The sequence below is a fragment of the Bradysia coprophila genome, unplaced genomic scaffold (assembly GCF_014529535.1).
Source record: "Bradysia coprophila strain Holo2 unplaced genomic scaffold, BU_Bcop_v1 contig_350, whole genome shotgun sequence".
Taxonomy (NCBI): Eukaryota; Metazoa; Arthropoda; class Insecta; order Diptera; family Sciaridae; genus Bradysia; species Bradysia coprophila.
Window position 1 is genome coordinate 3919252 of NW_023503608.1, and position 25262 is coordinate 3944513.

The 25262-nt window shown below is 33.4% G+C and overlaps 1 protein-coding gene across 1 annotated transcript; it reads left to right on the top strand.

Moving 5' to 3' along the window:
* Positions 1-17814: 17814 nt before the first annotated feature.
* On the top strand, positions 17815-23434 carry LOC119081087. Its single transcript, XM_037189829.1, has 2 exons — positions 17815-19462; positions 23378-23434. The coding sequence occupies exons 1-2, from the start codon at positions 17960-17962 to the stop codon at positions 23432-23434; spliced, it is 1560 nt and encodes a 519-aa protein (XP_037045724.1). The 5' UTR covers positions 17815-17959.
* Positions 23435-25262: the final 1828 nt, after the last annotated feature.

The window sequence follows — 25262 nt, forward strand, 5'->3', positions numbered from 1 at the left end:
ATGAGGTTCATGTTTCGACCGCTCGTGTGACCGTCTTGCAGCGGCTGAAATGAACATTTCCTTACAGTGATGGAATCGACAGCCGTACCTTTTTTCGCCAGTATGTCGGTAGGAATGATTTTTCAGTGTTCTGGCTGTTTTGAATGTTTGTGAGCAATCCCCGCAACTGTACGGGCGATGACTGTTTTCGTGAACGTCTCGTATATGTTGCTTCAGCCGGTGTTTCTTCACCTCTTTGCCGCATATGGTACACTTCGATGAAACGTTTAAATGCGTTCGTAGGTGATAATTCAACCGGACCATTGTCCTGAACGTTGAACCGCATATCGTACACTGGTGTGACTTTATATCCGAATGAGTTATTTCGTGGGTTCTCAAATAACGCAACTGTGCAAATGTTTTCTTGCATATCGAACAGGAGAATTGTTTTTCTTGCTCATGAATCTGCTGGTGAACGTTCAAAGTCGAAGCATACGCGAAGCTCATGTAGCAGTGCGGACAAGGATATTTTCTAGATATATTGTATCTCACATAATGGATGTGTCGTTGCAATAAATGAAGATTTGCACTCTTCCGAGTGGTGATAGTCAAATGACTGCAAAGTTTACAACCAAACTTTTTGTCCGGCGTTGATTCATCACAGTAGATATTGTCGACAAGAAATTTTCGTAATTTTTCTTGCAGAACTTTTTCATCGAGGGTGCTGACTGCATCACCGTCTGTCAAGTGACCATAATGATGAGCATAAAACGCAAACCTTCCGGTAACTTTACGATTGCACTTTTCACACTCAAATATGGATGTGGACTTTTGGATGTGCTCTTTTCTCATGTGACGATAGATTTCCTTTCTGTTGGAAAACGACGCTAGACAAATGTCGCAAGTCCTCTGCGATTTTGTCTCATATTGAGGCAGTGGAGTAGTGCGTCTTTTAACAATCTTTTTACAGCCTAATATTAACTTGTCGATCAAGACATCGTAAGCTACTTCATTTTCGTCCATATGTTTTTGCAGGTGGTTGAAAAATGTGAATTTATTGTCCCAACTTTGATAGCACTGAGGACAGGTGAAAGGAGGTTTTCCGGCGTGTTCACTTATGGTGTGAATTATCAATAGTGTTACAGCGTCGAAGGTTTTATTACATAGTTTACAACGACCGACAAATTCTTTGCTGGTGAATTCCTCCACCTGTTCGTTGATGTTCTGGAGATCATTACAATTTTGTTCTACTTTACATTCCAATTGCTTTTCACTTTCAACTCGATTTTCATCTAATAGAGGACGCCAGCTTTTTTGGACAAAAACGATAATGCCCCACAATAACAGTAATTCCCAACAATAATGCCCCGTCAAAAATGGCGACCATCGTGAATGCATACATATGGACAAGTCAATTTTCTATTTATTTTTGATTTTTATTCTAAAAGTTCGTCCGGATCTATATTTTATCACAGCAATCCGTAGATCTAATTTGTAGCGAGCTAGCGACATTGAGCTGGAAAAAATCTATTCACTTTACAACGCGCTGTTCGACGACAAATATCATCCACTACATAACAAACACGTGCTTAACCTGCAAGCGGAACATATGATGTTAGTCGTCGTACAGCGCGTTGTAAAGTGAATAGATTTTTTCCAGCTCAATGTCGCTAGCTAGCTACAGATTAGATCTACGGATTGCTGTGATAAAATATAGATCCGGACGAACTTTTAGAATAAAAATCAAAAATAAATAGAAAATTGACTTGTCCATGTGTATGCATTCACAATGGTCGCCATTTTTGACGGGGCATTATTGTTGGGAATTACTGTTATTGTGGGGCATTATCGTTTTTGTCCAAAAAAGCTGGCGTCCTCCAATGTTTCACTATCGATTGCCGAAATATCATCGACATGTTCAGTTTTAATTGGATTTCCGTCTAATCTGTCACTCACTACCTCCGAAATATCAACGAATTCATAATTGTTATCAACCGTTATGTTTACTTTTTCATCAAAATGACTTTCAACGTGGGCCAAGGTGTCCGCAATGTTTGTAAACGAACACTCACACAAACAACAAATGTAAACATAATTTAAGACGCTATTTCGATAAATTGTTGCTATTTTCTGCATTGATTTTTCATCGAGTGTTTCCTCGATTGAACTCATTATGGAAATCTTAAATTTTAGTGAGAAATTGTAGTTGTTCTAACAATTTATGTCGATAAATTGATGGGTTTTTACACTTTTCAAACGTAAACACACCGTATACTCTTGGATTTGATGATGACAGTCGTACACACACGAAGTTACTGCTGTCAAAGTGCTGAAATTCGTTTTGTACAAGATTTCTAGACTCAAAAGTACCTATCATGAAAATGAAAGATAAATGAATGAAAAATCAAAACTTTATACAATGTAAATGACGTGAACGAGGTGGTTTCGAGTAGCGGTACAAACAACCATTAAATTACACCTTACATACGACTTTATTTGGCTACTTACGTTGGTTAAATGGTTGTTTTTACTTCTGAAAAACAAAATGCTTCTGAAGCATTTTTGAAAAATGAAAGTTGGAAAAAAACGTTGAGGAAAGTTAGAGCTCACTTAGAATTTGTATTTTCTGTGTGTAGATTCTAGTAATTCTTTTTTTTTGTACACCGATGATATACGATACGGAATATTATTTTCAGGCTTTGGGCATAAATATCGGAATTTTTCTCGTTATTTAGGCCCTCAGCATCAAAAGTTGTATATTCATCTGTTGTGGACTGTTTATTTTAGGCACTCGCGAAATTGCCTAAGATATACCGTCCACAACAGTTACATAAATAACTATTGAACTTAGTAGATAAACCCTAAATCTGAACTTTGATTTAAATTTTCTTCAATTAAAATAATTAAAAAAATGTCTGGTTTGAAGGAGAGTATAGGTTTCTTCCAAGGTCGTTCAAAATGTTAATCGTCATCCACAGAGAAGCCAACACAACCTCACTTTGAAGTTTTAACGAACAAATTTGTTTAAGTTGCGGTTATGTTTGCTTCTGTGGATGACGGTCGGTTGTTTTCGGCCTGTCAAAATTCGTTTTTACCGTACGATGGAAGAAACCTATTGAATAAATAAGTGTAGACAGTAGACATAGCACTACTCCTAACATTAACAGAGAAAATATTAATTTTGATTCTAATGGTATCAAAGCCTTTGACACACAACTTACTAAACACGTATACGTAATGTATCAAAATTTGGAGGCATTTTATGTCTGACTCGCGTTAATGCTAGGAGCAGTGCTAAGATTTACAGATTTAGATTAATATCTAGAGAAATATTTGACAATCAACGAAATAAATCAGTATAGGCAGTTGGCTTGAGTATCTATCTATCCGCCTCGGCTAAAAATATGACGCTAAGTTCTATGGGCCTTTAAAAAGTATTGACAACCTACATTTTTTTATTGAGGCTTAGCCCAACGTTGTATATGAGAAGGCTACGCCGATTACCATTTTTTCTCTGGGAACGTATCACATATGACGTCACACTAACAAAAATACTCATTTTTGGACTTTTTCTAGTCATTTTCAAGGTATTCTTGTTCATTTCCGTACTATTTTTTGTAAATTTTGAATATGACGTCATATGTGAACAGCCCCTAACTCTATAACTGCACTGCAGTACATACGAAATTTGAAAATTTATAAAATTCGGTTAAATTATTGGATCGTTAAATCTATTGCACCTCCGACACTACTTTTTTGATTGGATGAATTTAACTGGCAATTGTTTTTATTAGCGCTGACACGAATTGAGCTTGTAATTTACCGATGTACAAGTTTATTGAATTTTTTTGATCCAAATCGAAGCCGAGACTTCTGTTGCCTTAGTTTTGTAACTGATTTTACATCTCAAGGCCGTCAAAAGGTCAAATTCGATGAAAGGACAGATTTTCACACAAAAAATGGGTTTCATCATTTCAAGGCTTGTCACCAGGCAGGGTAATGAAACCCTCACCTCGAATCGAAAAGTAAATTAATCTTTATTGTGATTTTTTTTTCTATTGAACTTCACTATTTCTGGCTATTTCTAACTTATTTTGCAGTTGTTTTCGTTTCCAATACCCTGACTTCGTTTTTTACAACTTGTAGCTCACTATAGATGGAACTTATAACAATACTAAAAAACGAATCAACAATAATTGATTTTAAAATTTTGTTGTAAGTGCAATGAAAGTGAACAAAAGAATTTGGCATTGTGAAAAATACACAACCAAAATCACGATCACCTGGCATACCTTCAATCAAAAAAAGAAGTAAAATCAATCAATTTGTCTTTTTAAAATTAAAACGCAATTCAGTAGTCATCACCTTTTTTTCTATTTATTTAGTTTTAAATTGACCATATATCAAACAAAACCGCAATGAAAAACGTTTTTTAAAGACTTTTTCTTACACAAAAAAAAAATTACTTTAAGGTCGCTTTACTACTGCAGTTGCCACATCTTTTTGGTCTATTGAATATTGTAAAAGTTATTGATCGTAGCAATTATTTGGTTCAATAAAACATAAATGATTATTAATTGAAGATGTTTGTTTTTTATTGTTGTTTTTTTTTTGACTGTTGAATATTAATAAATGAATTGCTGTTGACTTTGTAAGGAAATTACGATGTGATGTGGAAGAAATATTGGGAAATGAAGGTTAGAAATTCGGTTCGTTTAAATCGTATCAAGTGGTTAGTGTGGGTTATTGTGGGCTATTATGAACCAAGGATTCACCTCGGTTTTTGTTCAATTAAATGTTTATCTGTTAGAGGGACGTAAAGCACACTTAAGCTTCCTCTTCGGTAAAAAGAAGTCGTGCTTGTCACCTCTGCTACAACATAAAATAAAGAAGGTCAAAAAGGGTTTTTCGCCTTCGGCTTGTTCTGGAAACCTCTCACTCGCTAAAAAAGACTTTTAGTCCTAGGTACGAAATGTACTATTCGGCAATCGTGACAATAAGCGAAAATATTTTCATGATAATAGGTAGTAGAATAAAGTACGTCAAGCTTCAAAATTTGTTGTTTGGAGTGGTTGGAAAATTCGCACCTTTTTACTGATTAATACAAATTTAGAAGCAGGAACGTAATCTTCTATTAAATTTCAAAAATGCACATTTATGAGACTAGAAACGAAAGTCATTACAACTAGATGTTGTTTAAAGTTTACCTATACATACATCCTCGGATAGTCACTTCGTTTGATTTTTTAAGACTAAGACCTCTGCTCAAACAAATGATGTAAAAAACCTTTCATAAACGTACGGCAATTTATCATAGGCCTGTTAATTAGTTCAATTGAACTAACCCCTTGTGGGTCATACAAAATCTTTTACTTATATTGTTTTAACATACATTTTACTATAAGTACTTACACTAGGTATTCGATGGCATTAGCCAGGAACGCATGTTTTTTTCAGATGACTAAGTCTAGTTATTGCGATAAAATTGAACCTACGTCAATGATGTTAGCTATGATATTAGTATGCTATTCGGACTCAAGGAAGTCAAATTCAACTTATTTCTCAAAAATTCGCTTCGATTAGGGAATTGTTTTTATATTAATCGAATTAAGAAATTAATTCACTAAATATGGTAAACAGGTAAACATGTTCGCTTCGTAAAAAATACATAAAATTCTGTCTGTTAAATTAATAATTTTCATTTTGATTCCATGCAGCAGATTTCATTAACAATATCTTCCATACGTATCGTACCATGTATATATAGTTTTCTAATTGGCATGTTTAAATTGAAATTTTGCTTTGCTATGATCTGCTTTGGTATATTGCCTATGTACAGCCTACCTAATAAAATTACCAATTTTTATGGTTAGAGAAATATAATACAAATTTGAATATAATTTATCTTTAAGACTTCATTCATACCGAACACTTAACGATTCTTATTTCTGATTATCATTATTTTGTTTAGCGATTATTTCTGATTATACCATACATCACTGAAGCGCGAGATGACTTCCAAATTTTTTTTTTTTCATCAAATCATATAATTATAAACAAGGAAATTTTTAACATTAAGGTCGTATAATAATAACCCATTAACTGAAATTTAACAACCGAAAACAACATCATCGTCTTCTTCATCATAATTTTCTTAAACAAAAATTATATAAAATTGAATTGCAAAGTGCTAACCGCTTCTGTCTGTGGTTTGAAAATGTTTTCGATGAATTAACATTGTTGTTTGGAAAGTTTTATGAAAGCTTAGGGAGTTGTAATGAATAAAGAGAACTTTTTTGTTAACAATTTTGAATGGCAAGCCCTAGATGTCTTCAATGAATTTTGATATGTTTAATCGTTGAACGGATCTGCGAATTATTTTGTCGTTTCTTAATGACAATACTCGCAACATTTAAAAAAATAAAATGTCTCGTAACCGGTCGAGACTGGAGATGAATGGATCGATAACATGAAATTAGAAATTTCTGTTAATTACAATCAGAAAATTGATTCGAGAAAAATGAAACAATCTTAATCTTTAACGAACGACGAGTCTATCATTGGATGATAATGAAAAGTTAAATCAATCTGTAAATCACTTTTCAAAATCTAAATATTTGCTTAAACTTTTGTTCTAGAACGAAATTTGTAGAGAGATTCCAATTTCAGGTTGGTTACACTGATTACGAAAAAAAAGTCAGCAATAGACGGACAGAGAGTCATATTTACTGATGCACCTACGAATGTTTGAAATTAAGAGAAATTTGTGACTAGGAGCGCCGAAGAAACCCTTAAAACTTTCTAAAGTTTTTCAAATTTGTTATTACTACTTTGGACACCTAAAGCGATAATGGCTCCATCCTAGCCTATACTGATTCAACTTTCATATCACAAACAAATATTTGCAGGTTGTCCCATCGAGTCAACTAGGTTTACTATTAGATAACAATGCAGCGAGAATTGCTGTCGGTCTTCGTTTAGGATCCCAGTTGTGTGAAGAGTGTAATTGTGGTAATGTGGTTAAGAAGGACGGTTTGCATGGTTTATCGTGCAAATTAAAGATAGGGATTATTGCTAAACACGATTCTGTCAATAATGTTTTTGGTCATGCATTTTCCTCTGCAGGATTTCCTAATATTTTGCAACCACCTGGTATTTCTAGAGACGACGGTAAAAGACCTGATGGTATGACAGTAGTTCCGTGGAGTCATGGAAAATCACTTTTATGGGATGTAACAATACGTGATACTTTGGCTCCTTCATACATCAGTGAATCCTCTATGAAAGCAGGGTCTATTGCAGATAAAGCGGAGAGATTTAAGCATAATCATTATATACGTCTTAAAGAACATAGCTAACGCCGACCCGTACGAAACACCTATTCGTATCAAAAGCCTTTAATGTGAAACTCTTCATTTCTCTTACTTCATTTTCTTCTCTGCTGAAAAACTATTCTCCCTTTAAAATCACTTACATTATCCACTATTTGCCTTGTTATCATATACAACTAAATTGCCGGAGGCAATATAGACAGCCCCGTACGAAGACAAATTTCATAAATTCCTATTTAAACAGCTATATACCGCTATATTTAAGTATATTTCACTATAAATAAACATTTCACAGATAAATATATGCTATTATATAGCTCTATATGCCTGTATATAGCTCAATATAGCTGTATATAGGTATATATAGATGTCCGTATATGAAATCCCTGAAACCCCACACACATAACAAATTATTTCCATGTTAACAGAAACTCTCTAAGTATCATTTTTCCCAAGATATTTCTATTTTACTAAAATCCAATATGGCCGCCGGCAGCCATTTTGTTAGGAGACCGGAAATAGTACCGACGCTTTACATTCGTTAATACCTTTCAAACAAAAAAAATTCATGAAATTCGGTCAAAATTTACTCGAGATATTGTCAAAATACACCACGTTCACTGTACTTCCGAGTAGCCAGATAAGAGCTCACTCCAAGAGACCTAGCTCACGCTCCGGAGAACATAATTTCATTAAAAAAAATTTCCCTGATTGGTACGGTCAATACCTATCTAATAAAGCTAAAACAGACGAAATATGTTCAAATGTGGCCGACCTACAAGCAAAAACTGCTTGCCGCCCTGTGCCTGTTCCACACCAAGGGGTCTAACTCACGAGTCGGTCATCCGATTTCCATAAACTTTTTTTTTGTCGATCGGTATTGTAAATACCTTTTATTTGACGTATCACTTACAAGTTTAACGTTTAAATGTCCGGAGATATCTTCGAAAAACCGTAAAGCACTTATTGGGCCACAGCTCGGGAGGGGTCGATCCAAAATCACTCATCTTCGAACTTAGCCTGTCTTTTGACATTACCAAACGGGAAAAAAAAGAATTTTCAAAATCGGATGCGTTTACTCAAGTTATCGTGCAGACAGACAGACGGACAGACGGACAGACGGACAGACGGACAGACGGACAGACGGACAGACGGACATTTTTTTTTTCGCGGATTTGGCATCTCTAGACAACCACAATAGGTTTCCCCTTACTCAGGGAGTCCAATTCGACGTGTTACAAACGTATGCGTAAACCTATAAGACCCCAGTACTTCGTACGGGTCTAAAAACTATTTATTTACCCCCCTTGCCTTTGAATCATTAGGTTGCATGGGTCCAGAAACAAAGAAATTTATTGACAAGTTGGGATCGTTGATGAAGAGAGCATCAGGGGAGCCAGGTTCCAGAGATTATCTGTTGCAGAAAATTTCTATTGCTATACAAAGAGGCAATGCGGCATGTATTCTTGGAACTTTAGGAAGTAATAGAGCGGATGATTTTTATTTATTGTAATATTTGTTGATTGAAAAGATCGTTTTTTTACTGACTGCGCCGTATACGAGCAGTCTTTTTTTTCGATTTGAATAAAAAATTAATATTTGGTACAGTTTTACTTCCACGACTCTATAGCTGAAATAGAGAAAGAGACAATTGTTCCGCAAATTCATCCAGGACGGTCTAACAAGCTATTCGTCATTCAAATCTGAAGTAGTTTGAATCTTTTTTACAAATTTGTTACTTCTTTGGTTAGTTTTTAGTGTTTGATGAAGAATCTTTTACTTTATTAGTTTCAATATACTTTTTCTATAAATTTTCTCAACAGCAAATTGCTTACTTTTGTTGTCGTCGTAACAGATTATGTTCTCAAGAGTCAAAGGTGAGTCAAAAGTCAATATTTATGGTGTCGATGTTAGGTCATGGACTTACAAGGGACCGGCTCTGAATCTTTACATTTTATTACAAAGAAAACCTAAGCTCGCCGCTTATTTCCGTCGTCACCAGTATGGCCAATATCAATCGAAAGAAATTATCGACAAAATTGATTAATCCAATCATTATCGATTATTTGATCATTATCAAATATATCTTATTCGAATTAAAAAGGACAACGCTTTGCTGCGTACTAAATGTTAAATAGAATTACAATTTTAACTATTTTTATAGATTTATCGAAATATCAAAATACAAATGATTATCGATATTTTATGATTAATTTTCGATAGAACAATTATCTATTATCGCTAATTATCAACAAAGTCCAAAATATTATCGCTCAGGCCTAGTCGCTGGTGATATATCTTCATTGTTAAAGATAATGTTCTACTGACCATTCTTGGAGTCTTCTTCTAATCCACTCCCTTTTATTACAAATATCCAAATTTAGAATTTTTCGGTTAGAAAAAATTTTATGATCAAAACCAATAAGGATCTAAAAATATGAATAAAATACTCAAAGCGATAATTCCAGTCTTTTTATCAACTAAAAACATGATTAGCAGCTTTTTATACCGTATATCGTCTTATTTGATGTACTATTGTGTTATACCACACAAAAAAATCTAATTAAGAAATTTATTTTGGACGCAGGCAGGTATATTATTTGCTTAATCACAAAATTGATTTGTGAATATTATAGCATCGGCCAACGAAAAAAAAAGATCGATTGCGGAAATTGAATTTCAAGAAATTTTATTGGAAAACAAAACACGTTTTTATATACACATATGGTGTTTGGCTCGTTGCTGGTGTACATACAATAAAAGAGCAGAAAAAAAATTATTGTCGACTTTATGGCACACACACTTTTAATTGAGTACGAAATTTTCAGAAAACACTTTTTTCTCATCCCAAAGTCAATTCCAATTAAAAAATATTTTTAACGAAAATTTCAAACAAATAATTGCTTCGCCATGAACTAAAGTCAAAATAAACACACACAAAAAAATCAATTTTTTTTTTTACCATCAACGTTCAACGATCCAATCAAAATAGTCTCACTTGAAATTAAGCATAAATAATATTGGCAGAACAATTTTGAAGACAGCTTAATTACACATCGTCGGATGGAGAAAAAAAATTGTAATTAAAACTGAATACGAAAAGCACTTGATCAAATACAATACCATGAGGAGTGTAATATTATGGTGTATGGTTATCATTAGTGTAACATATACGAGTAGATGTGGTAGATATACGTAAAGAGGAAATCACGTATCCGACGCACAAAGAAAAGGTAATTTTATTGTTCATCATCATCATCATCATCTTCATCATGTCTACAAAATCTTTTGTTTTATTTTCAAAATTACGCTATTGTCTAATCATATTCTCTATTGTTACTTGATTTGATTAAGATTTGCATATGTGCCGCCAGTAACAAGAAGGTATCGCAAGTTATTATTATCATAGTTTTTTGCGTTTATTACAGTCTCGTAGCGTATAGATGCTTGGATAATATCACAAATAGTCTTTCTTCCGTGTCATCTTGTGATGTCTTATGCTTTTTTGTATGTTATATATCTTCGTATAGTGTAATGTAATCGTTACAAGAATTACCATCAGCTTAAACAAATAAATAATCTGACTTGTCGAATATTCACTTATCGTGTGCATGAAAGTATATTGTTTACGCAATCGATATACGCAATTTTCGATGTGTACACATTCTTATTTGTCGTCGTATTGTCTTTGTCATGATACAGGCTACATGCAATTGTTTATTGTGTCAATATCAGACAGCCAAGCATGTTATAAAATTTATAATTTATTTATTTCATTTTTACCATAAATTATTTACGACACACCTGTTGGGGCCTTTTCGCAAACAGAACGGTTTTTCATTTGTACATTATGTGCATCAGCACCGTTCATAAGATGCATTGATGCACATCACAGTAGTCTTTAGTATATACAACAGATCAGCATGAGACTGTGAATATTACTAATCTGTTTATCTGAACAGTTTATAATGAAAGGGTAAGATAAAGCCAATGCATTTAAGTGACACGTGGGTCTGATGGCATACCACATTGTTTCCCTCTTGTAAAATCTGGAGGTGAAGATATTCATCTCAATATAGAAGTAAAAGGTTCATGTGAACAAAATCATAACAATTTCAAAGGTTTTAAAGATTATGTACGATTTGTTTTTGTAGTGTCGTTTACACATGAAAATCTAGATTTTTTTCTGAATTTTTGTTAGTCACGCTGTCGCAATAATAAACACAAAATCTAGATTTTCATTTGTTAAACAAATTTTGTGTGGAAACATATTTAATAGGGTGTAGCGGTTTTGACAAAATGTCTTAGTTCATTTAGGGCTCAGCCTGAAATCTACTCAGCTGGTCCATCTGATCATTTTATGAAAGAAAAAAAAAATTCAAACTTTGATTTTGTGCTGCCGCCACATCAATTTTTGAAAATTTTGTCGTTTATGGTCTTCGTCACATATATCGATTTTTTACGGTGGGTTCAGTATACATAAAATGTTGGGTCTATATGGTTATCTTATCTCCACACTTCATAGATTATTTTACAAAAAAGATCAAGTTTAAAAAATATTTTTTGAGTTCGTGACTGATTGTCAAAGTTCCCCGATGGTCATTTTGAGACTTTAATTTCGCAACAAAATGTGATGATAATGTGCAAAAATGTAAATTAAACATTAAATATGCTAAATGGACCGCTGTGAGTCAACCATAACATCTCTTTTGAATTGGAATGTCTAAATGGATTATTTATCTGACAAAAAGTTGTGATTTTGGTTCATAGAATATTGGTGCGAAAGTCGGATTTCTTCATATCAATAATTTATTTCAGCTTACAATGTATTCCTAGGTTCTGGCATTACGAAAAATACAATTTTAACGTTTCTAAGCTAATTTACGTACTGTTGACATGATCTTGTGCCAGTGGGTACATCTCATTACATTTTCAAGTTTTAATGTTGTAAATTAGCTAAAAAAACGATTAAAATTAAAGGTTTCGTAATTTTGGAACATGGAAATACATTCTAAGATAAAAAATGTTTGATTTAAGGCAATCCGGCTTTCGTCGCCAATATTCCATGTTCCAAAATCACAACTTTTTGTCACATAAATGTCGAATTTAGACATCCGAATTCAAAAGAGATGTTATGCTTGACTCACAGCGGTCCATTTAGCATATTTAACGTTTAATTTACATTTTTGCACATTTTGTTGCCAAAATAAGGTCTCAAAAACACCATCGGGGAACTTTGACAATCAGTCACGAACTCAAAAAATATTTTTTAAACTTGATCTTTTTTGTAAAATAATCTGTGAAGTGTGGAGATAAGATAACCATATAAGCCCAACATTTTATGTATACTGAACCCACCGTAAAAAATCGATATATGTGACTAAGACCATAAACGACAAAATTGACAAAAATTGATGTGGCGGCAGCACAAAATTAAAGTTTGAAATTTTTTTTTCTTTCATAAAATGATCAGATGGACCAGCTGAGTAGATTTCAGGCTGAGCCCTAAATGAACTAAGACGTTTTGTCAAAACCGCTACACCCTATTATAGGTCACAACAGCTCCCAACAAAGAAAATAGGTCGAATTACACTTTTCTATCCTTCTATTCATTCTTAATGCGAGCGTGTGTCGAACCAAAATACAGAAAGTCTAGATTTTCACTTGTTAAACGAAATTCTTGTGGAATCAATTACATACTACAACCACTCTTACTTTAGAAAACATGTCGAATTTCTCTTTTCTCTCCCTGAATTTGTGGCATACATTTAAACAATGGAAGACATAATTGTCGATTGGAGCAAGCAAGATAGCTCGTGTGTTTTCGGCTTTAGCAATCTTAGAGTTTTGTTGAACAAGTGTTTTTATGAAATACATCGGTATAGCCATTTTGAGTAAATTTTGGGATAGAAGACAATGTGTCAACGGGACCAGAGAAATAAAAGTGTTGAAAGTGGCACAAGCCCGTTCATATATTTGCATAATTACTTACCATATAAATACATATTATATTACAATCCAACCAAAAATAAAAGTTTTACTGAGTCTCTGAACATCAATCCTATCTGATGTTAATCGCGAATTCGCCTAGACCAATACTCAGACAAAAAGATGTGCAAAATTGGAAAAAAGATTGTTTAACACGTGTCAGTTTAACCATATTGTAACTTGTGGTCTACTAGCAATCAATAATGCAATAAAAAGTGAAGAACAGATGTTTTTCAATTGTTTCTTTTAAAACGTGGGTGCCCGCAGCGTCTTCTTCAGATTCGTTTTGAAAATGTGCGGAATAAGTTTTAACGTGCAGCAGATCGTTATTTCATCCATTATTACCTGAAGCAAATATAGCGATAGTAATTGTATTTAAAATCAAATAAAATTAAAAGCATTCCGTGTCAATGCAATGGTGCAATTACTGTTAGGCAAAAAAAAAAAACAAATTCAAGCAAAACTCGGTTAACAGAATTATTTGTATAATAAACAAATGCTAAAAGCCGCAACAAAGTATACGAATAATTAATGCGGTCATTTGTTTCAATTCCATCTAAATACCTAAAATATCCAACAACACAAATATTTTCACTATTTAAAAAAAAATATATTTTCTAATGTCAATAATTGAAATTAAATTTAAATGGATTCATTAAAACTGCATAAATAGAGCAGATATTTTGTTAATTTACTTGCCAATGCTGCTGATGTTATTAATTTCTGCTTATTAGTTGTTCACACAAAGTACCGGCCTTTTTGTAGCTCAATATAATGCTAGTTATAAACACATACTACACACACGCAATTTAATTCGATTTCACTTTTAACGAGCAAAAAAATAAATAATCAGAAGCGTATATATATATGGGCAAACAGATGACTCAATTAAGTTTTTTTCATGATCTTGTTTGCGAAAAAAAATCCTTAAATTTGGCTTGTTTCGCTAGAAAAAAGTGAAAGCATCAACCAGAAAATATCAATCAGAACTCGGTATTTGTAAATCGAGATCCGTCTCCGTCTATAATTTTTAATGAGACTTTTGTGTAACTGTGTAACTTCCCTAGCAAACCTTGCAAATCTAATGTTACAATATTGAAGTAGGTTACAAACACTCCTCATCTCATACGATTTTCTACCTGTCTTCAATGGCGCAAGATTCGATGTAGTTAGACATAAAATCTTTCACTGTCCGAGACACTATTAACTATACCATTCGGGCATGCACTAGTACATTACTGTCTTGCTGTGATACTTTTTGTTGAGGGGTGTGGGGAGGTTGTATTTCAAGCCAAAGGCGAGTAATGCACCCCACACACCTCACCAAAAAATCCCAGCAAGACAGTACGGTACTTTGTTGTCTTGTGATCAGAAAATACGAAAAACCGGGTTTGAGCAAGACAGTAATGACGCGTTTTCTGGCTGCAAGACAACATGTTTTCTTCCCGGTATTAGAGTCAGACTTTCCCTGTAACCAAAAATGTAAAACTTACTTCCCGGTTCATACTCTGCTTTATTCAGCGAAGGCTTTAATTCCCGGTATCCAAATTAAAAAAAATCTAAAAAAAAGCGCCATCATGACATCATGGTGAAAAACTGTTTTAAAGAATCTCTTGGCAAGTGAAGCGGAATTGTTACTGCAATTTCAGTCAAATGCAATGATATTTGTTTAAGTTCTCGCTAACGGTGAGCGTATCATCGGCGTACAATTACATGTTCTGATCTAAATATTTTAATCAGGGAGGTGTACAAAATCTTTTACTTCACTTGATAACAGATATTTAGCTTGGCGGTTCGACTTTATTATCGACATCGTGTGATGTGTACCATAATGTTTTTTTCCTTCCCAATGCTATGGATAGGCTATTATTATTTTCAGCTAGAGCTCATTCATTAATTTGTACTCAAAATAAGTGCTTCGTTAATTGTTGAGTTCATTTGTACATAAGTTGCTCATAAATTCAGCGATTACAAAATATTTCTTCGGAAAGAAATCTAGTTCAAATTCAAAATATCAAATAATGACCCTTTGTGTTTATCGCAATGACCACTCATTAACAAAGACTACATTATGCCATCGAGCATATTAAACGAATCCACCGAAGAAAAAAAAATTTATGTAAACATTGCATCAACTTGCTCTTTATTATTTTTTTTAAACTCAATTTGCTTTGATGCCATTTCATCAAAGAAATTAAAACTCCAATTAAACACAATGGCACATTATAATCTATAATATCTTTGTAATTATAGTTAGATGTTTGGTTTGGATAAATGTTGTATGTACCGCATTTACGGCGAGTAATATAGACAAGTAATACAACAGATTCGAGTTCAATTAAGAAAAAAAAAAACTAATAAAAAATTAGCGCAATATTTGTAATGTACCGATTTTTTGCATCAACATGGCAAACTTATTAAAATACAGGGTGTATCTCCGTTCAGTCTAAATAACCTCAATACAAACGATCACACACTCATCGGGACTGTGTAATCGTTTGTATTAAGTCTGTTTTATTTGTCGTATTGATGTGTGATGTACCATTAACTTCGAGGGATAGGGCTGAAGGCGTTATTGAATCTTATGTTAGATAAGAGAACAATAGCCCATTCGCTATATCGTTCCCGAATCGGGTCATGAACGAAGACAGATTCTTAGATTTTTGAAGTTCTAAGACTTTTCGAGCTGTACAGTTAAGAAGGGCCTAAACGAGGGTAGCCTTTGTGTATATCTCAACCGTTACGCATCGTAGAAAATACGAATTGGTGTCAAAATGAGCCAAGTGAAGTATGTATAATTGAAAAATATAGTTTTTGTTGCAAGGTTTTGCGTGTCTGACAAGTTTACCTTTCATCAAAAATTTCCCAAAATGATTTTTCAACAAAAATTTAGTTTTTCAATTGCAGTTGGCTAAGGACGATAGCTCTATTGGGTCTGGGTCTATTCACTTTCGTTCCAAGGATGTAGAAAATTTAATAAATTTATCTATTACTACATTACGTTCTTGGAAGTATGTTGTTTCAAATTGTGGGAGATTTAACGAATTTCATTACATGACATTAATATGTAGTAGTTTGTTTCATTCAAACAATAGTTCATCATCCTCGTATTTCCCAATTGGAACCAGGATATTAATAGAAAAGTATTTTAAATTTTTAATCGAAATTAATCGAAACAACGGATTTCCAAAGCCATCAGGGACGAGAGTTTGAAAAGTCTAGTCTTCGTATAAATTTAAACACATAATGAACACGATTTTGTGTTACTTTTTCATTCCAAACGTGACATCTCGAATCATGTAAAGGATTTTAATTGATCCACATAAAATCCACATTCCACTAGTGACCAACCATTTACAAAATTTATTACAACAACCTGGAGTGTTATAGATTATCAAGTTAAACATCAATTTTAAATGATGTAATTGGTGAGTACCATTACAATAATACCATGATCTTCCATTTTCATATCACTACAGCTTCAATTCCTGTTTCACTTTCATTTACATCTTAAATTCCAACCATCTTTCTACAATTTTTTTTTCTTCATCACTTTACTCTGTTGATCTTTAACTGATCGACCTCTTCGCTTATTATACAACGAAAACTGAAACATATTTTACAGAGAAAAAAAAAGAATTAAGAGCTCCAGCAAAGCAATTTTAATTCTTCAACAGCTTGAACATGCTAAAAATGCTGTTTTTAATCCGCAGAACGATTTATTGCTGTCACGTATTATTTTGTCGTGAATTTAGTGGACCAAATCGTGGTAGAAATTAATGAGCAGTCTTTTATACTGTTGTTTGACTGAAAAAAAAGTTCACTATTTTGATGTAATATTTAAGGGACCTATGCGAAAAGTGATTAAAAGTTTCAAATAACTCTATTAACGTTTTTAATTACTTTTAATTAAGATATTTCACCCGCAGATTGTTAAGATAAACTAAATACTTTTTCTGTGCAAAAATGTAAATTTTTAAAAGAAAAATGAAACCTTTGCCAACCCAACTATATTAATTGCCACTCCCTCAACACGAATACTTTTAATTGATTTCGGTGAAATAAATCTAAACACACCAAAGATCCTTGTACGGTTGGTGCGGTTCGGGATTTATATTTTCTCGGATGAAAAATATAAAATTTAATTGATGAAGAAATCACAAGAGTATCTATTATCGGCTAATGGCTAATACCCGTAGATGACAGTATTCGATTGCAATTTATGAACGTTTTTCGATTGATTTATCGTATCTCGGTATAATATTGTCTGGCAGTTTTTCCCATAATCATTTTATACTACGTTCGATAAGTCACAAATTTTAATTAGGATAGAAAACGAAGAGATAGTTTATTTCTCGTCATTCTTTCGAGATATAAAATAAAAATGAGAGATACATCTAAGTACAGGAAATGTGCAATTAATGGATTTATGAGCAAGTACGTATTAATCACATTATCAGCAACGATGTTATTAGTTTGTCCACCGTTTGATGAATGATTATCGTTTAAATACCGTAAAAAGGGGGAAATCGAAACAGTCGGGAAAGTCTGAAACATTCTACTCGAGTGTAAAATTTGGTTAGTAGGCTCAACTTTTTTAATAAAATATTTTTCACATTTTCGTGTGAAGGCTTCGTGAGAAGTCGAAAAGCTAATTCAAAATGCCAAGAAAATATAAGCCCAACCTGAAAAATAAAATATACCGTAGGGCAGATCCCGAAAACATGTCTAAGGCCATTCATGCTATTGAGAGTAAATCATTGTCTATACGGAAAGCCGCTGCGAAATACAATATCAATTATTCAGCTGTTTTCCGGCGTCTCAAAAGACTTCCGGGGTCAATTAAAGCTCATGGTGGCCAACCTGCATTAAATGCTAACGAAGAATCGTTTATTGTGCACAGAATCCAAATTTGTGCAGACTGGGGGTATCCGTTGGACGCATTTACACTGAGAATGCTGGTCAAACAATATCTGGATGAATTAGGGAAGGTCATTAAAAGATTCAAAAATAACGTTCCTGGGCGAGACTGGGCCTATTCGTTTTTACATCGCCATAAAAAGGAAATATCGGAAAGACTATGTCAAAATATCAAACGAAGTCGGGCAGCTGTGTCCCCAGAAGTTATAACCGATTATTTCAAGCTCTTGGAGAACGAATTGAAGGACGTTCCACCTCAAAATATTTTAAACTACGACGAAACCAATCTGCGAGACGATCCTGGGAAGAAGAAAGTTATTGTACGAAGAGGTTGCAAGTACCCAGAAAGAGTCATGAATAGCAGCAAGTCTTCAACTTCGATTATGTTCAGTGCCGCTGGAGACGGTACAATATTGCCGCCTTACGTTGTGTATAAAGCTGTTCATTTGTACGGCTCGTGGACACAAAACGGACCGAAGTATACCCGTTATAATAGAACCAAAAGTGGTTGGTTTGATAGTCAGTGTTTTGAAGATTGGGTACGCACCATAGCCATTCCTTACCTTAAAAAGCTTACCGGAAAGAAAGTTCTGATTGGGGACAATCTTGCTTCGCACGTATCAATGGAATTAATTCGTTTATGTCTGGAACACGATATTCACTTCATATACTTGCCAGCAAATTCTACTCATCTAACACAACCATTAGATGTTGCGTTTTTTGCACCACTGAAGCGATACTGGCGTCAAATACTCGAGCAATGGAAACTTAAAGCTGGAAGGAACATGTCCTGTGTGCCAAAGGACAAATTTCCGCGTTTGCTGAACAATTTAATGAAAAAAATTGAGGTGAATGGTTCGAACAACATTAAGTCAGGATTCAGAAAATGTGGAATCATTCCAATTGATAAAGACGAAGTCTTGAAAATGTTTCCCGTCGAGTCAAACAATTCCGACAATCAACCAACTCAAGAAATCGAAGCACTTGACAAAGCTTTCGTGAATTTGTTGAAATCGATGCGCTATGAAGAAACCGGTAAACCGCAGAAAAAATCAAAGCTAAAAATTGCGGCTGGAAAAAGTGCTGCAGTGGAAAATTTTGATTCCGACTCCGGCTCTGATAACGAATTCAACGAAACCGATCAAGAATTCAACGAAACTGAACGTGAATCAGACTTTGAAGAGAACGAAGACATTGAAATCAAAGTATTGCCAACGGAGGGCAACAACAAATCAATCTCTGCGGTAAACGTCAAAGCAAACAGTATTGTCCAGTCCGAATATCCGTTTAGTGTAAATCCTAAAGAATTAAAGATCGGGGATTGGCTGCTTGTAGAATTTATTTATTCTACGAGCAAATCAGCCACGTCAAAACAAATTTTACGGAAATTCATCGGTCGACTGGTGAGTTCGGACGACAACAGGTTATCATTCGAGGCATCGTTCGTCCGTCCCCACGCTACTACAGAATTCCACGGGTTGATCTATAAGTACCCAGATGTAGAGGACATCACGTCCTTTAGCTGTGGCCAAATTATCGGAAGAATTCATGGACCTGAAAAATACAAGCGGGGCTTGTTGAAATTTGATGTTACTGTTGCTTAGTGTGAGGTTATGTCTCTCTGTTGTAAGATTTTTGTTCGCTGTTTCAATACATGTAAATTTATTGTCAAATAAAAAACAAAAACAAAACCAGCTCTTGTTATTTTTAAGTAACTCAGCGAGATCTGACCAAGATAATTTTCTTCAAGAAACTGACCAGAAAATCTGTTGAACTTACCTTACAAATGCATCTGTTACTGTAGAATATAAAATATAAAGGGCGTTTTTAGATTCATCTGTTAACTGATAATTTAAAAAAATCACGAAGAAACGTGCTGTGCACCTTGCACAAAATCCAAAAATTACGTACAAAACTTGTGTACGTCCATTGTAAATGAATACAAAATATAATTTGATGTTGGTAAGGTAAAAGGTGACATTGGTTGTCAAGTTTCTTTGCCGTCGCTTCTGACAAGCATATAAATTTGATACATAACGGCTCAAAGGCAACTTTATTTCAAAAGTGTTTTAGTTCGGTCCCATATGTGTTCATTAAATTACGCCATTATTATGAAAATTCTGAACTAAGAACTAATGAAGATCGCATTTTTTCTTCAAAAAATTAAACTTAACGTCAAGACCCACAATTATCATCACTTTTTACTTATTAATTTTTAACTTCATTTAACAAAGTATTGTCGTGTTTTCAAATAATGTTTCGATACCCCCCGTTCTACGGTATTCAAATTGTTACATGGTACAAAACTTACAAATAAACTAATGAAATTCGCTAGATACGTCGATGGATTGATCGATTTATTTGATAGCTGTCTTTCTGATAATTATAAACTGAATATTAGAATATTGAACGAACGAAAAAAAAAAACGAGAATTACATAAAATTGTTACATCACAATTTTATGCAAAATAACATGTCAATAAAATGATATTTTCTATTCGGTAAAAATATATAATTATTTCGAGTAGGAGGAGGTCTTTAATACGTAAACGTCTAATTTTACTTTTCTACTTATTACAATTTCGATTTCGATTCAATTAATTTCAAATTTTGTATTAATCATGTAGCCAAAATAAATTCGATTTTTTTCGCTCTACTCAATTGTTATTATGGAAAAGTCAATCAATTTTTTCGGTACCTCTATATGCAAAATTTGATGTTTATAATACAAAATCAAAAATTGTTACGTTAATAGGACTAATAAAAATTTCGTTAAAATAAAATTTCAAATCATTAGACACTTCTTGCTCATATTGCAACAATGCCAGTTTCAATGAAAGGAAAACGATATTATAACAAAAACGCCCAACTTTTTTCGTCACTGTTTGTGCTGTTTGTTCAAATTAGTCAAAGATTTGTTCTTTTTTATGCGTTTTTGATCACCTCTAACCAGGTGTCACTATGAATTAGTCAACCTTTTTTTTCGGGTGTCAATTGACTTGCAAGAAAAATATTTATATTGAAAAGCAATTGAATCATAAATGCATTTCACAATATCTCAATAATATTGAGTCAATATACTGATGAGGACGCAATACAAAGTACAATGTGTACAGCAGTACTCGAAATCAAGCACAATTTAAAAAGTATATATTCAAAATTTAGCCTCAGAATAGGTCGACCGAGGTTGAAAAAGTGTCTGGCCTGAAATTTCAGGCCAGGTCAGGTAATAATTCTTAAAGAAACCTGACTTGATCTGAGCATGAATTTCTGAAATCTGTCAGGTCATTTATAGGTACATCGGTTAGGTTTCAGGTCTGATCTGATCTTTATATTTAGGTTTCAGGTAAATTCAGGTCAAATAAAATTGATTGAATCAGGTTCTCTGGCATGCGCTACGGATCTGCTACTCCTTTCGATTCAAATTTTTTTATGATACAAAATCTTCTACTTCATCAGATTTATCATTCATTTTGATAAAAAAAGATCTGCACCAGCTTTAGATACTTTTGTCGTCCCAGATGATAACAGATGACATCTATTATAAGTAATATCGTCTTATTTCATCACAACTTGTTACTCCTTTTGATCTATTTCAGAGCAATGGACCCTTTGCAATAAATTTGTAGGAGAAAAATATTCGTTTTTAGATGGTTTCTTTGAACCAAAATCTTTTTTGAAAAATCTTTATAGTATGCAAAAATGTGTTACTTTTGAAGGAAAAGTTGGTTTGTCATAAAGTAACCCAGCTTGAGAAACCTCTCCAGATTACATTAATTTACACAATCTGTAAAGGTTTCTCCAAGTGGGATTAGTTATCACCCAGAAACCAAATTTACCTTTAAAATTAACACTTTTTTGTGTACTTTTGTGCACTTAAAAAAATGTCGGCTAAAAATTTACAAAGGGTCCATTACTCTTAAAATTAAATTAATTTTACTACATTTTGCTGTAGGATAATTCACTAGCCAGATCCCATCAATTGCCCACCATGTCGATAATAGATCACACTGCTGCCAGCAAAAGGTTATTTATGATTAAAATTCGCGAGGATATTTGCTTACAATGGTCATGTCATTCAAGTAGGTGTCTCAATACACATTTTTTTTTTTAAATTAAACCTTCTTATACATAAAATGAAAAAAAAAATCAATCTGACTCGATGACTTGAAAATACATCAAGAAATTCAATGTGTTCACGTTTCATGTTGATACGTATTAAGATATGAGGATTTCACAATAAAACATCTCACATTTTGCTTTGCTAGTTTTCTTTAGAAAAAAATATCTGCTCAAACACCGCTAGTCTATGGTCGATCTAATGTATGGCATTCAACATTCGAAATAACCAACACACGATCCAGTTGTATGTTAAGATAGAAATTGAAATGTAAGATGTGATGTCCATTTTTTTTTACTTTACTTTATGTTAATTCATACCATTCTGGTTTATGTGTTTTACACATTTTGAAATAATAACGTCTGTGTCTTTTATTATTAAAAGATCATGATCTTATGGCCTAAGAGTTAGACTTATTGTTGATGCAATTTTGATGTTGACGCAAACTTTGTTTTGTTTTTATCAGAATGACGAAATATGTAATTAATTCTTCGATACAATCCGTTCTTAGTTTCATCAATATTATGTATAGTTAGATAACTACATGCGATTACAACGAAGAACGGTAACTAAATTAAGATGACGTTGATAAAGTTAATTAGAAATAGTTAGGCGAACCATACTAATTTGTAGTTAAAAGACTTCATTGATTGAGAACGTCAGCAGAATGAGCAGTGATAATTGGATAATTATGCTCCGATAGTCGTTAACATGATCAGTGCATTAAAATCAGTTTTTAGTTTATTATATCCGTGTGCTATACGGCAAGATAAAAAAAAAACAATATTTAAGAAAAAGTAAAATACTTTTGATACAAATTAATATTTAAGTGGTAAGGAAATGTCAATAAACTTTTAGGGTAGCTACAAAATGAATAAATCTGTTCCTTCATTTGCATAAAATGTCTCACAATGTTTGTTAAAAAATCTATTACTTCAACATTTTTATCATTCATTTGTTCATTTCAAAATTTTTATCATTCATTTGTTCATTTAAGAAAATGTAATCCAGTGATCAATGCTTATTCTTGTCGTTTTAGTCGATATCAGATGAGTCGCCCGACCAATTTCTACAAGCCAAAGCTTGGATTGGATAATTCGTATCATGCGGAATATATGGATCACCGACGAAAACACAAATTATTATCTTAATTTACAGACTTTTTTTTGAGTATTTTTATTTGTTTAATAGAACAAATACAAATAAATTGAAAAACTGAAGTTTCGGAAGCAAAACAATTCCTCCTTTTCATGTTGGATATAACACATTCCAAAGCACAGAAGATACAAGCAATTTACAAAAAAACTTCATCAGAAAGAACTTGTTAGAAAAAGTGACAAAAATGAAAAACTACAGAAATGCAAAATCAAATTCTATCGGGCTCATACCGCAAAGGAGCTCAGTTTATGTTAAGGAGACACCGAATCCTTACGATGAAGGGAAATCAGGCCAATCTTAACTTTAACGTTATTTGACTTCAGCTAGAGTCTTTTAAATGGGACACGACCGGGGGACTAAACCTTTTCTGCAACTTAATTTTCCCATTCCCACTGAACATAATAGTGAACTATCTTCTTTTACCAAGAAGATAAAATAGGAAATTTCAACCGAAAGTTTGTGCTCGACTTGGATTTTTCTATTGCTCCCCGAGATAAACACATAATTTTTCATCCATGCCCGTTTTTTCCACACACCAATCTTTAAAATCGGAACGGAGTGACAGTTCGATTTTTAATGGAACCCAGCAAAAATTCGTTTGAGCTAAAAATTGTACAGATTGTTAGGAATACGAAATCCTACCAAAAATTGTAAACAATTTTGCTTTCCCTAGGGTCGAAAGTGGCTTATTACAACTAAAGGAAGAAAAAGTAAATTGACTTTACTTAAAGCTCAAAATCATATAATAGTCCCTCTGTCAAAAATGTTTATTTTGACGATTTGGAAGTTATGTACCGAGCCGAAGGTGTACATAAGAGGGATAACATCGAGATTAGTGTTCTAGGGGGCAGATAAAATCCATTACATAGCTCGGGAAATGGAAAGTTTCATTTTCGGATGTTTATTGACCTCAGCTTCGCCCCGGATCACAAAATACACACGAAAACTCCACTTTTCATCTTTTAACTCTTTGTTATATGAATTTCATATTATGAAAGACTAATTTAAAAATTTTTGGGCCAATATACAAATCTTATATAGAATAAGAGAATTACCACCGCAAAAGGATGATAATCTTATAACTTCATGCTGCATTTCAAAGAACATTTTACTTTCGATAGTTTACGAGAATACAAGCTGTACTGAAAATGAATCAGAGCATGGAGATACAGTGTTTGAGGCAGTCCGTTTTTATTTCGAAGTTGAGTCATTATTTTTATTAACAGTACCTTCCGCTCATGAAAATCACATCCAGTGCGATAAAAAGCCTTTAGACAAATTTCGTATTACGATCTGTAATTGAGGATGTTCCACTTGTTCCACGCTTGTTCCATAATAAATCCCTTCATCAGTCCTACACATTTCGACATTAATGATCATTAAAATGTTCTGTTATCGTCATTTTCTATCTGTGATCATATTTCATCATTAAAAAAGTGTAGTGAAATGCGCCACAATGCTCATTGAATTCATTATAATTTTCTTCTAAAATTTTTACCGATTTGTAGCATTATGGTCGACATTTGAGTTTAATTAGAGATCAATTGTATATGTACAGTACAATAACAGAAAAAAGTTTTGTTATAAAACAGACACATGAAATTACGTAATTTACGTGAAAAACCGGAAGGAAATATATAATTCAGTTGAGCTGCTTTCTCCTGCGTATAAAGTTTGAAATAATAACAAAACAAATAAATTCACTTTTCAAATTGTTTCAAAGCCAGCGAAACAAAAATGTAATTTAAAAATTTCATTTCGCTCCA